The sequence below is a fragment of the Vigna unguiculata genome, chromosome 6 (assembly GCF_004118075.2).
Source record: "Vigna unguiculata cultivar IT97K-499-35 chromosome 6, ASM411807v1, whole genome shotgun sequence".
NCBI classification, from domain to species: domain Eukaryota; kingdom Viridiplantae; phylum Streptophyta; class Magnoliopsida; order Fabales; family Fabaceae; genus Vigna; species Vigna unguiculata.
The window spans coordinates 6,949,069-6,963,254 of NC_040284.1; the positions used below are offsets into that span (position 1 = coordinate 6,949,069).

The window sequence follows — 14,186 nt, forward strand, 5'->3', positions numbered from 1 at the left end:
ATTTTATCACTCATGAAGGTTATAACCAAGTTCGTAGTATATATGTATAACAAAGTGTTTGATGAACATGGTTGCCCATTTCCAAGCATTTGATTCAAATTCACAAGCAAATGTTGCGTGGACTGTTGTCTTCCTCCCTCACGGTTGATGATCACAATTTGATAATTTCCTGCTGGACCAGGGATCAAAGATGTGCTTCCACTGCACCGTCGCATGCAGGGATGGCAACGGGGCGGGGCGGGGACAGGTTTCGCTATCACATACCCATCCCCGCATAAAAAATTCATCCCCATCCCCATACCCAAACCCAACGGGTATCAAACTTTTTTCCCATCCCCATCCCCACCAGGTAACGGGTATAATCTCGTACCCATACCCGTACCCGTGTTCTAACTACTTCAATATTAATTTTTATAAAAGAAAAAAAATTACGGTAAAGAAAACATAATATTATGAAATATTCAATATTAGGAGGATTTTCTTCGATGCCAAATACCTTAAAATAAATTATAATTGTTTACATTTTATATTAGAATACCAAATAAAATTTCATGTGAACCAAAACATTTGTTAAATTTGCAAACTACAACATTGATGAACTTAGTTGATAAAATTAAAAAATATTTCAAAAAAATATAAAAGGAAAACAAATATTTAAATTAAAATATATTTTAAATGTTTGTTTACTTCAATTTTTTAAATTCTAATGAATATCTTTTTTATACACTAATAAAAGTTATAATATATCACTTGATCAAAATGACACAAAGAATAAATAATAAACATAATAATAAAAGGAAAACAAATATTCAAATTAAAATATATTTTAAATGTTTGTTTACTTCAATTTTTTAAATTATAATGAATCTCTTTTTTATACACTAATAAAAGTTATAATACATCACTTGATCAAAATGACACAAAGAACAAATAATAAACATAATAATAAAATTTTGACATAGATTTTGTATCTTTTGAACTTCAATATATGTTGGATAGTGACAAAAAAATATTCATAGCAATTACATTAAATTTTTATATTGTAGTAAATAAAAGTTATTTATACAATTAAAGTGGAAAAAATTACAGTATGATTAATAGTGAGTTATAAAATAACAAATAATTAGATAGAATATATCGAAATATTATTCTACATGATGAAAATAAACAATAAATAAAAATATTAAAAGACTAACAAATGTGTGTTTTAGAAATAATTTGAGAGACTATCGAAAGAAATCGCACAAAGGAAATCAAATGTATAATTAAGGTATGATAAAATGAAAAATACCTTACAGAACTAATTATTAAATTATGTTTGAAGTGGTTAAAATTAAATAGAAATATCATTAGTGACCAAAAAATTTGTCATTAAATTACATATAAATTAGTAATTAAATTGGTCACTAAATCAAGTACAGATTCGATCATTGAATCGGTCACTAATTTAGTCATTGATTCAGACAATAAATCAACTACTACCACCAATGACGAAAAATAGTGACTGATATGGGTTACTGACTAAATCAGTCACCATTTCATGTTTTTCTTGTAGTGAATTATCATATACTATTCCTAAATATCATTATATATATATATATATATATATATATATATATATATATATATATAATTTTAACCACTTCAAACAGAATTTAAAGTGAAAAAATTACATTATGATTAATAATGAGTTATAAAATAAAAAATAATTAGATAGAATATATCGAAATATTATTCTACATGATGAAAATAAAAAAAATAAATAAAAATATTAAAAAACTAACAAATGTGTGTTTTAGAAATAATTTGAGAGACTATCGAAAAAAATCACACAAAGGAAATCAAATGTATAACTAAGGTATGATAAGACGAAAAATATCTTAGAGAATTAAGAAAACTTTTCAAATATTAACATATAATTAATGGTTGAAAAATAACGAAAATTATTTTAATGAAACAAAAGAGTTCTTCAAATTAAACAAAAATTAATAATAATAATAAGTAAAGAATTTTTTTTATATTATCTTAAATTGAGAGTATAAACATTCTCATGTGAAAGAAAAATTTATAATAAATAAAAATATTAAAAAATAATATAAATATTCAAATGTGAGGCATAATTTTTTTTTAATTAACATACATCATTTTAACATAATTACATAAAGGTTATGATAAGATAAAAAATATATTGGAGATGAGAATGAGTTTCATGACAAATGAAATAATTAAAAGAAATAAAAAATAGAAAAAAAATATATATATATAGGGGTTACTTGATTAATTGTGAATATTTTAATAATTTAAACGAGAATGGAGATATGGCGGGGACGGGTATTATGGCGGGTATATGTACATCCCCATACCCATCCCCATACCCAACTGAAAAAGTCGGGGATTCCCCATACCCATACCCATACCCAGTCAATGCGGGGATTCCCCGTCAAAACGAGGACGGGTTCGGGCAATACCCACGGGGACGGGTTTATTTGCCATCTCTAGTTGCATGAAGCTCTGCAACTCCACTTCGTCTACATCAAGAGACTCCCATTGTTCCATTTTCTCTGATGCAATATCACCAAATCACACAATGTTCTAATTGGAGCTAAGAAGAAAATCCATTAATTCTGTCTGATGCAAAGTTCTTGACGAAAATACCCTTGCAAAGTGGTTATTCAAGTGACGTGACATTTTCCCTCTCTAAAGACTATCCCGTTGCACTTCTTCTGTGACTTTTTAAACAAGCCACACACACCCGTTCTGTCAGCCATCAACATTTAATTGCATTCATTGCAATGAAGGGCATGGTCTGAATTTTCAGCTTACAATAAATTAAAAAAACAAAAACACCATTAAAGCCACTAAAAGCAGATTGAAGTTGGAATTAATGTTGAGCGAGTAACAAGGGCTGACAATTTGGCTAGCATTGAAGACGTTAAAGAAGAAGTTAATACCAGCTTTAAGTTCCACCAACAACCAACTTCGACCACTTATAATAATGCGTTATTCTCTTCTTATCGTCTTCCATTTACGTTATACTTATTCAGTAGGTTTTTTATTTGCTTAAACATTATGAAATCCAATCCTAAGCTTAGTTAAATATTGTTTCTCAAATGCAATGCTACCTTCACATGAATCACAAACACAGTTCTAAAATTATTGGTTGAAAAATAAAATACCTTAACTCATTCAATGACAATTGGGATGTTGAACTTATGGATGAACTAAATTGAATGTGAATTTAATTTGATGAATATATGCAAAATAGGGAACAAGATGACCCAATATGCTTGGACGACATAAGTTTACTTGATGAAGATTGTGGTCTAGGCACATCTGATGGGGATAAAACGTATGAGAGTGCTCAAGTTATTAACAACAGTCTAGAGGGTGTTGTGCCCAATGTTGGAATGTGGTTTCAAAGTGCAAAAGAGATTAAGAGTTTCTACAAGCAACATGCTGTCAAATGTGGTTTTGGTGTTCAAACTCGTATATCAAAAAAAGATGATGATAATCAGTTGTGTTACCTCAAATTAGTTTGCTCAAGGGAAGGAAAGTACGTCTCCCAAATCCCGCCAGAATTGAAGACCCACCCAGCCCAAACAAGACAATGTCTAGCATGCTTAACAGTAGTAAAAAAAACCATAAGCATGGATACTAAGCATTGTGGCACATGATCACAATCATGACATTAGTCCAACAAAATCAAGGTTAATACGTGGGAATAAAAGATTGAATTTACAGGCAAAGCAAACACTTGATATTAACAACGAGGCTGGTGTACATTTGAACAAGACATTTAGGTCGTTGGTTGGTCATATGGGAGGTTTTGACAATTTACAGTTTCTTGAGCGAGATGCAAGGAACTACATCGGACAACAAAGACGAGTTTTTAGCAAGGAGGGAGATAAGCATGCTTTGATGCAACATTTCTCAAGAATGAGGGAGTTGAATAATTCCTTCTATTATGAAATTGACACTGATCCTGAAAATAGAATCATTAATGTGTTTTGGGAAGATGCAAGGAGTAGAGCTGCGTTAGTGGACTTTGGTGATGTCATCTCATTCGACACTACATACCTCACCAACAAATACGACATGCCATTCGCACCCTTTATTGGTGTTAACCATCATGGCCACTCAATTCTACTTGGATGTGGGTTGCTCTTAGAAGATACATCAACTTTCACATGGCTCTTTCAATGCTGGTTAAGGTGCATGGGGAATAGAGCACCAGATGGCATCATAACTGACCAATGCAAAGCAATGAAAAATGCTATTGCTATTGTATTTTCCAACACCAGGCATCGCTGGTGTTTGTGGCACATCATGAAGAAAGTCCCCGAAAAGTTGGGTGGATTGACAACGTACAAGACCATAAAACATGCTTTGAAACAATTGGTGTATGAGTGCACCTCGACTATTAATTTTGAGCTAGGTTGGGAACAATTCATATCCAACTTTGACTTACATCATAACGAATGGCTTTCAACGCTTTACGAGGAAATAAGTAGATGGGTTCCTTGTTATTTGAAGTCTCAATTTTGGGCTGGTATGTCCACCACTCAAAGAACTGAGGGTATGAATGCCTTCTTTGATGGTTTCATAAATTCAACCACAACATTGAAATAATTTGTCGTCCAATATGATAATGCGCTACGGTCGAAGATCGAGAAGGAAATTGAAGTTGATTTTGCTTCCTCCAATACCACCCTACCTTGTGCCACTCAATCATTTATTGAAAGATAGTTCCAAGAAGAATACACTCATGCAAAGCTAGCTGAAGTTCAACAAGAGTTAAGGAGTAAGATCAATTGCATTATCAAAAGTTGTGAATGTGATGAAATCTATTCAAAGTACATGGTTAAAGAGGAGTGCATACGTAATGGTCAAAGTGATGACAAAATGAATGAAGTTGTTTTTGATTAAGTGACGCAACAAATTGGATGTACTTGTCTTTTGTTTGAATTTAGAGGTATTTTATGCCAACACAACTTTCTTGTACTAGCACAAAAAGAGGTCAAAAGTGTATCACCGAAGTACCTTTTGAAGAGGTGGATCAAACGCATTCGACGAAGACACACTTACATAAGAGCGTCATACAAACATAATAAGGACGATCCCCATGTTGAAAGGTATGACTTTATGTGTAAGAGATTTTATGAAATTGCAGAAGTTGCATGTCAATCTGAGAATGGGACAAATTTGGTGTTAACCCAACTTGACTCCATATATGCAACTCTTGACTTACCAATATTGAATATAGTAAGTGTTCCTACCCACAAGGGGAAGGAAAAATTAACCCAACATCCAACGCCCACTATGGACAACATGGTACGAAGCCCTTCACATGTTAAAAGGAAGGGTCGACCCCGAACAAATAAGCTTCAATCAACAGTAAAAAAGATTTCCAAGAAACGGAAATGGAGGGCAACATTGAATAAATCGACAAGGAATCTTGATGTAAGTAATTCATCGACATTATAAATATATTTAAACGGATTGAATTAAAATTACTTCATTGCACCCAATTTACGCTGTTACATTTTGCACCAGGTTACCCTTAACATGGAAAGTGGAGCGCCCACATTTCAACTACAACCGGCCATAGGTAATTCAAACAACCTCTTATCACTCTCACCTTCCACATGTTTTATGTCTCTCGTAGCGTCATTAGAGCACAATATGGATACTCAAATGTCTACAAATGAAGACATCATTAGGTAATATATCACGCTGCTGTTATTTATTAACATCCAAACCACTGAACATATGTCATGACTTTCAATTTTCGTCGCAGAAATGATTGACAAGATTTGGAGGTTTATTTTGTATTGTCTTTTTTGACCTGTTCTATATTTTCATTACGAAATGGTGGATGAAGGTTGTTTTGGTGGATGGAGGTTCTTTCTGCACTTCTGCTATGATGTCCACTTTTTTGTATCAGACAGTAACCATGAATATTATTTTCAATGTAGTTTAGCACATACGTTGTTGTAAATTTGCAGATAATATCATGTCTGCACTTTGTTTGAATCTTTTGGATTTACAATTTCTTGACATTGTATGGTCGTATACCTCACATGTACAAACTATACATGCAAAAAGTTATTGAACACAAAATTGTTATGTTTTACTTCACATAACCCAAATAATTGTAGACCAGGATGGCACTATATTATGCATATGTTCGCAATTATTTTAAAGGAAGTAAACAATGTTAAACAAAAAAAAAATTGTTAACTCCGAAGAACATTAAATGGCTAAGCTTTTTTGTGTCCTTTGATTTTTTTAACTCCAATATAGATATTAATAACAAATAAAACATACAGATTCACACTTACGGACTCACGGGTTAGCACATAAACTGCACATTGTTAAATTGCACCATCTTATTTGGTAGCAAATAGAACATTTCTTTAAAAATCATTCACCTGGGTTAACAATACTTATGTCATTGCTTTCACTTATAGAACTAATTAAGATAAACAAAACCATGCACATATATCACTGTTAACTATTGCAGGATGAAGTACAATGACAATTACAGGCCTCTTGACAATATCAATATAATTGAAAACAAAGTACTAATGCTTAGCAGTTATGAAGGCATAAGTTAGCACATAAACTACACCCTCTTCTTTTGCAGCAGAAATAACTTTTCCTTAAAAATCATTCACCTGGGTTAGCAGTACTTATGTCATTGCTTTGCACTTAAAGAACCAATTAAGATAAATAAAACCATGCGCATATATCACTGTTAACTATTGCAGGATGGAGTACAATGAATATTAAAGGCATCTTGGAAAAAAATCAGTTATTCCTGCAAAATACATGACAGCAGAATTTCACATTGCTCATTCTCAATCTTTGTTTTCTTCATTACACCCTACAACTACATCATTCCAATCCATTAAACTACATTAAACTACAAATACATTTCTTCGTATTTCAAACAATACACATTTCAATTCAAACCAATTCATTACAAATTACCTGTAATAAGTACTCACAACCAACAATGTGGAAGTGTCTCTTCTTTCCTTTCTCCTGTAAGAACATGGATGCATTGCATATGCTCCCAACTAAGTGTTCACAAACAAGTCCACCCCAATTGTATTTGCCAAGACCACTAAGGTCATCTACAATGGTAAATAACATGGGAAAAATTGTTCCCTTGCGACTTGGAATAAGGAACTCCAACATTCCCAAAACAATATATAGCCTACAGTAATCCCCCAAGCTAACCGACTCCCTACATCTTCTTAGAAAATCATATAACATCTCAACATCAACAATTTCGTTATTCAATAATTTCCTACACTTGCTCTCCACAAAAACGTCATCTAAGTTAATACTGTCACTACTAACCCGTAATCTGAGTCTCAAACAAACATCCAATAAAGATAAATGAACAACTTTATTACTTATTATAAATCCCCCTCCTTTCAACCCACACACTAATTAAGGAACTAAGAAGTTTCCTACTCATTTTTACACTTCTTTTCAACATCATCAACCATCCAAATGGTGTGTCTTCAATTTCGGACCTTTGTTCTCCAGTTAAATTTTTATTTAACGAAGCAATGTACTTGGTCCAGCAGCAATGCCTAAAAGTCTGCACATATGCATCAATAAAATTTATGAAATGTCATTCTACAAATTAATGAATAATAACCAAAATTTAAGTCTTCACACCTTAACCTCATGCTTCTTCTGACCACCGCATTCACTGTTATCACTATAATAAGCCATAACACTATCACTTTTGTAAACTACTGTTGTCACGTCCTGCCATATGTGCATTGACATACTAATAGGTTAACACTTACAAATTGATAGTTTACCACTAACAATAGGTTAGCACTTACAAACTAAGAGGTTAGCACTTATATAATAACAACTTACCATAAATGCAATCCATATCACCTATGAATAAATGTAATAACAATGGACATCATATGTGCAAACATATATGCATGCTTTAGCACTTCAAAGATAACAACACACCAAATATTTATTTCCCACTTAGCATAATATCGAAACAATCATCAAATCTGCAAAAACAACAATGCCACTCAAAGCTCTGTTGTGCAAACAATTTAAATATTCATTTCCAAGTCATTATTGCAACGTCTATGCAAAAGTAATACCTTGCCTTAGCACTTATATATTAACATGTTAGCATAAATTTTCAACAATCACTTTACTTACCTCTTCAACAACACTGATTTAAAAAAAAATCAAAACTTTATCACATATTAGCCAAAAATAGAAACAAAAATCACTCTTTTCCATAAACATCAACAAATTTCTTGCAGTGGGTTAACTAAAACATTTTTTTGCTCCACCAAAACAGAAAGGGAAGACGAGGGAACAAGAACCTTGCACAATTAACAAAGAACAGAACAACGACCATGGAGGAAGAACAAAATTACAGAGCTCACCAGGAATACACATACGAGAGGACATGGAGGACCAAAAAATAGTGGCCAAGGACGAAAACCAAACCTGCAAATGGTTTAACCACAAACTGCTCACCACCACTTCTCGAATCTCTTCCACTGCGTTCTTTGTAACTCCTCTCTCGCTTCTCTCAGTACTTCGCTCTCTCTCACCTCATTCTCTTTTAGGTCTGTAACTCTCGCTTCTCTCACTTCAACCACTACTTCTCTCTCTCACTTGTTTCTATTTCAGTTCTGTAACTCCTTCAACCACCAATCTCTCTCTCATAAAAAATGTGCCTTAAAAAAAATTAATCTCTCACTGCCACATCGGGTAGTGAGAGAAGTTGTCAAAATTGGTTGTTAAAATATCATTTCTCTTCATAAATATTAATCTTTTGATTGAAGATCTATTATAAAGTTTGTTTTATTATATATATATATATATATACACACACACACACAAATGGGAACTAACAAATACCAACTTTTTCAGTTATATACTATATAACACACACTTCAATTCAAAAACTTTTATCTACAAAAAGAAAAAAATCTAACGTGTCACGCTCTCATTATTTTGACTCTTCGAAAAAATATTCAAAAACAAAATCAATTATCTCTCTTTCCACTTTCTCCACGTATCCCACCGCTTCTTTTTCCTCTCTCTCTCCACTTTCATAAACAAATTCAATTCTCTCTCTTAAACCTCTTCTCTCTCTTTCTGAATTTTCATCTCTCATTCTCGCTTCATCTTCTTCTCATTCTCACTTTCTCATTCTCTCTTTCACGAGTTTCTTTTGATTTTTGTCGCTCTTTCTTAGTCCATCGAAACACCATGGACTCCACCTAATGTTCATCTTCAGATCTCTCTGTATTTTTGCTTTTTTTCTATTCTTAATCTGAATGTGTTTCTGTACAAGTTTTTGAAGGGAACAATTAATTTTTTTTTTGAAATTACGCATGTTTTGTTTTATTGTTTCAACTTCTTTTATGTCTTCCTATTTTTCTAACATTTTATCTTTTTTGAAAATTTTTTCAAATGCATGAACGAAGTAAAATATTGCTCACTGCCAGGTTTCGTTGATCTTCCTATTTTTCTTTTATTTTTTACCCAGCTTTCGTTGTACGGTTTCAGCTTCTTCTTTGTCATCTGATTATTATTCGCACCCAGGTTTCGTGTGATTACCCAGATTTTGTTTTTGGTTCAGCTTCGTTGATGCTATTTTTGAGAACTTACAGACTTGAAATGAAGAGTTCCAAAACATGCAAAAGTCTTAAAGACCAAAAAATGGTCTATCTTTTTCTCTGTAGATCTCTTTGGATTTGTTCTTTTTTTCGATTCTTCATCTCATTGTGTTTCTCTAACATCTCCGCATCTGTTATTTTTTCTTTTATGTTTGTTTATGATTTTTTTGGTGATCAATGAACTAACTCTTCATATTCTTCTTAGGTTTTAACCCAAATTTCGTTGATGCTATTTTATAGAACTTACAGGCTTGAAATGAAGAGTTCCTAAACATGCAAGAGTCTTAAAGACCCAAAAATGGTCATTCTTTTTCTCTTCAGATCTCTTTGGATTTGTGCTTTTTTCGATTCTTCATCTCACAATGTTTCTCTAACATCTTCGCATTTGTTATTTTTTTTGTTGTATGTCTGTTCTTGAAAATTTTTGTCATCAATCAGCTGACTCTTCATATTCTCCTTATATTTTAACCCAGATTTGGTGGATGCTATTTTTTAGAACTTCCAGGCTTTAAATGAAGAGTTACAAAACATGCAAGAACAAAAAACGATCAGTCTTTTTCTCTGCATATCTCTTTGGATTTTTGCTTTTTTTCGATTCTTCATCTCACTGTGTTTCTCTAACATCTATGCATCTTCTATTTTTTTGGTGATTAATGAACTGAGTATAACATTGGTCACGACCATATTTAAGGTTTTCGAAGGAAATAACTGATCTTGCTCAATATTTTTGATCTTATTGTTCTCTTTTTACAGAGATTTCTTATTTGTTTTATCTTCTTCTTCTACCTTTACCCAGATTTCTTCCTGTCAATGTGTCTTCTTTAATTTTTTCTACATGAATGAACTACGTAGAACATAGGTCACTGCCAGATTTCATTTTTTCGAAGCAAAAAGTTGTTGTTTCTCAATGTGTTTCATCTTATTCTTCTATCTTTATCCAGATTTCTTATTTTTTTATCTTCTTCTTCTATCTTTATTACCCAGATTTTTCTTTTGTTAACGCTTTGTTTTTTTTGGTTTAAATTTTTTATTCAAGAGGTCGAATTTTATTTATTCTTATTCTTATTAACTTCTTAAAAGTTAATTATCATTTTACGAATTATCATTTTATAATTATTATTTTTTAATTCGTATATCATTTTAAGTTTTTTATTCCTAAGCGACTACATTAATTATGAAGTAGTCTGTCTAGTAAGTACGGAATCTTCGAACATGTATGACTTATCCTATTCTCTTTATATATATATTCCCAACCTGTGTTACGCATTACCAACTACCGAGTGACAAATCTTCTTTTTCTTCTCTTACCTATTATATTTTCTTACTAATCTTCTTCATCATCAATCTATTATCGTGCAATGGCAATGGCATCCATCGTGACCCCACAATCTATACTGTCTACAAAACTTATTGGCGGATTCCTTACTATGTGTCTTAAGGACCAGGTTTCTTTTTTATTCCTTCACATTTATTTTTTATCTTTATTTTGATTTCTTTATTCTTACTTTGCTAATCTGTGAAGGCTTTTGGACACGTCGACTAACTATTCATAATATGATATGGGAAGGACATTGGTTCACAATGGACCATTGTTGATTACGAAAGTGATGTTCACAATGTTACCTACACATGGATATTCACACTCCACTGATTACCAAAGGCTGGATTGATTTAATATCTTTCTATGCAGATAAGTCTGACAAATTGGTTTTGTTCAAATATGTCAGAAATTCTTCTTTCCAACTCCACGTCTCTAACCGTTCTACAAACTCACTACTTCGAGCGAATTTCCTAAACCATATTTGCATTCGTCGTCCTCTAAGTATGTCAAATTTAATTCATTTTCAAGTTCAACTATTCAGATACTACTGTAAAGCCAGCCACTTGGTTAGTTTTTTTTTTGTTTAATTATTTTTTTACATTCCTTCTTTATAAGTAATATGACTTCACATTATGTTTCCAGTATTTGAAAAAAGAATTTGCGAGTTATTTTCAAAACAGTGGACTTTCATATGTTGTTCTACACGGACCAAGGTGCCAAGTTGAATGTAAATTGATCATAAGACGTTAGTCTGTAAAGTAATAAAACGGCAGTCCAAACATTAAATATTATTTATTATTTTTAAAAAAAGAGTTTAACGTAAACATTAAATTTTAATTCTCAAAACATTCGGTGGCCTACATCATTCGAATTTAACCTAATCCTTTAATATTTAATTATTTTTATATAAAAATAATTTAAATAATATTACAATGTCAATAAATATTCAGAGCCATTAATATTCACACTGCTCGAGATAATGATTATTAAAGTAGTGTTATACGTATTTAAATTACTGCTTCATCTTCCACACGTTTTCATTATTGAACTGATTCAGATTCTTGATCACGGTGTAGGTTTTCTTTCATTATGGTGTTCAATTCTCAATAAAATCATGATTGTGATGTCAAAATTCTCAACTGCTCTCTTTCATAATTTAATCAACACACTCTTTGCTCACCATTACAGCTTTTCACATTTCAAAATTCTCAACTGCTCTCTTTCACAACCTTTAAATTATCTACTAATGAATAATAATTGCGATTGTTGATCAATGTGCATGTTTTAGTTCTTAATAAAATCATCATTCCAATTTCAAGATTTCTCAATTGCTCTCTTTAATATTTTTATCAGAAGTCTCTTTGATCACCATTACGTCTTTTCAGATCATTTCTCTCATTTGGCTCTTATCTTCTCCGTTTCTGCATCGTCTTCTTTGATCATCATCTACAACAAAGGTATGCATGTTCTTATTCAAGATTTCTTTCACGAACACTCTTTTTATCTTCTTTGTTTCATGACAATCGTTTCTCATCATCATATTCAACATTTCACTTTACACCCAGTTTTTTTCATCCTTTTCTCCATTGCAGAAAGGTATGCATGTTCTAATCACCAAATATAAGAATACATTATCATCTACCATTTCTTCTCCATTTCATTTTTGGGTTAACAGATGACCACTAAACAATGCATACTTGGTGAAAGTTCCATTCTTTCTGCCAAGTGGAAGGGTGGTTCTTTGCTATTTTCCTCGAAGAACAGGTTTGTGTAATATTTCACACATTCCAATCTTGACTACCATTCTTATCTTATTTTTTTTATTTTTTTTATGGTCTTCCTGTTTTGACAAGGATTTTGGGTTCGTGAACCGTTTGTTTGTCATAAGATTACGCCATGAACTCGGTCCACGTTGGACTATTTCTGATAACAAGGGTAATGTTCACCATGTTACCTTCAACAAGGATATTTATAATCCAAGGATTACTGAAGGGTGGTCTGAACTAAGAAATTTTTATCATTTACAACCACCAAAACTTTGTTATTTAAGACACACTAGAAATTCGGCTTTTGAAATATACCTTTACCAACATTGTTCAGAGTCAAATGTTCAAAAAAATTTAAGTCATGTTCGAACAAATGCTCTTCTTACAAGGTCCAACTTAATTCATTTTGAGTTCAGGCTATCTAAAACAAACTGCAAATCAAGTTTTTTAGTAAGGTTTCATGACCAAACTTGTTGTTTTCTCTCCTATTATTCTCCATTAATACCTTATTTTGATTTCATATTAATTCTTTTTATTTTGTTCTGCAGGATTTGAATTCAGACTTATGTAAATATTTTCGTAATAGTCAATTGTCAGATATTGTCCTTCATGGTCCAAAAGCACATGTTAAATGCAAACTGTTGATAAGGGCTAAGTTTGTCAAGATAGGCAGTGGATGGAAAAAAAATTTGTGATGTTCATGGACTAGAGGAAAGAGACATGGTTATCTTCTAGGTTGACGGTGAAAACAAAAACCAGGATGTCAATGTTTTATTTAATATAGATGAATATTATCATCGCGACTGAACATCTGTTTATTGTTCGTATGAATTTTTATTTTATTTTATGATGTTTTATATATATTTTTAATGCTTTTTATTTTCAACTATATTATTGCCATTTTAAAAAGTTGTCATTTAATTCAACACTGCTCTATATCTTTTTCCATAATTAAATATCTTTGCCATTTATTTAATGTCAGACACCAAAATGTCTTATCAGTCAGTATTTTTTTTAAATAATTTTTAATTTTTAATTTGATTTTTTAACTGTTGATTAAAACGACTTTTATGATTTTTTTTCATTTTTTGTGCTATTCAAGACACTTTTGCAGTTACTTAATGCCATACTCAACTGTCAAAACTCTCTCTCGTCTTTTCAATTTTAATAATTTGTAAACTCTGGTCTTGAAACTGTATAATGTTATGATTGTCTGTACTTCTCGATATATTTTGTATATATTCGTCCAGATTTTTCATTGCTCATAATTAATGCATATCAACACGCCATATAGTTTTAATAAAATAAAGTATTAAATTTATTCCATCAGATCTTTACTTTGCTTCTCCATGAAGTTTTTATCAGTATTGAAATTGAAATCTGATATGTTTTGTTCACCACAATCTTTGT

The 14,186-nt window shown here is 31.7% G+C and overlaps 1 protein-coding gene across 1 annotated transcript; it reads left to right on the forward strand.

Annotated features, from left to right (window-relative positions):
* Positions 1 to 3,254: 3,254 nt before the first annotated feature.
* Positions 3,255 to 4,629, forward strand: LOC114188344 (protein FAR1-RELATED SEQUENCE 6-like). Its single transcript, XM_028076940.1, has 2 exons — positions 3,255 to 3,626; positions 3,742 to 4,629. Exons 1-2 carry the CDS (start codon positions 3,255 to 3,257, stop codon positions 4,627 to 4,629), a joined length of 1,260 nt encoding a protein of 419 aa, XP_027932741.1.
* The last annotated feature ends 9,557 nt before the right edge of the window (positions 4,630 to 14,186 follow it).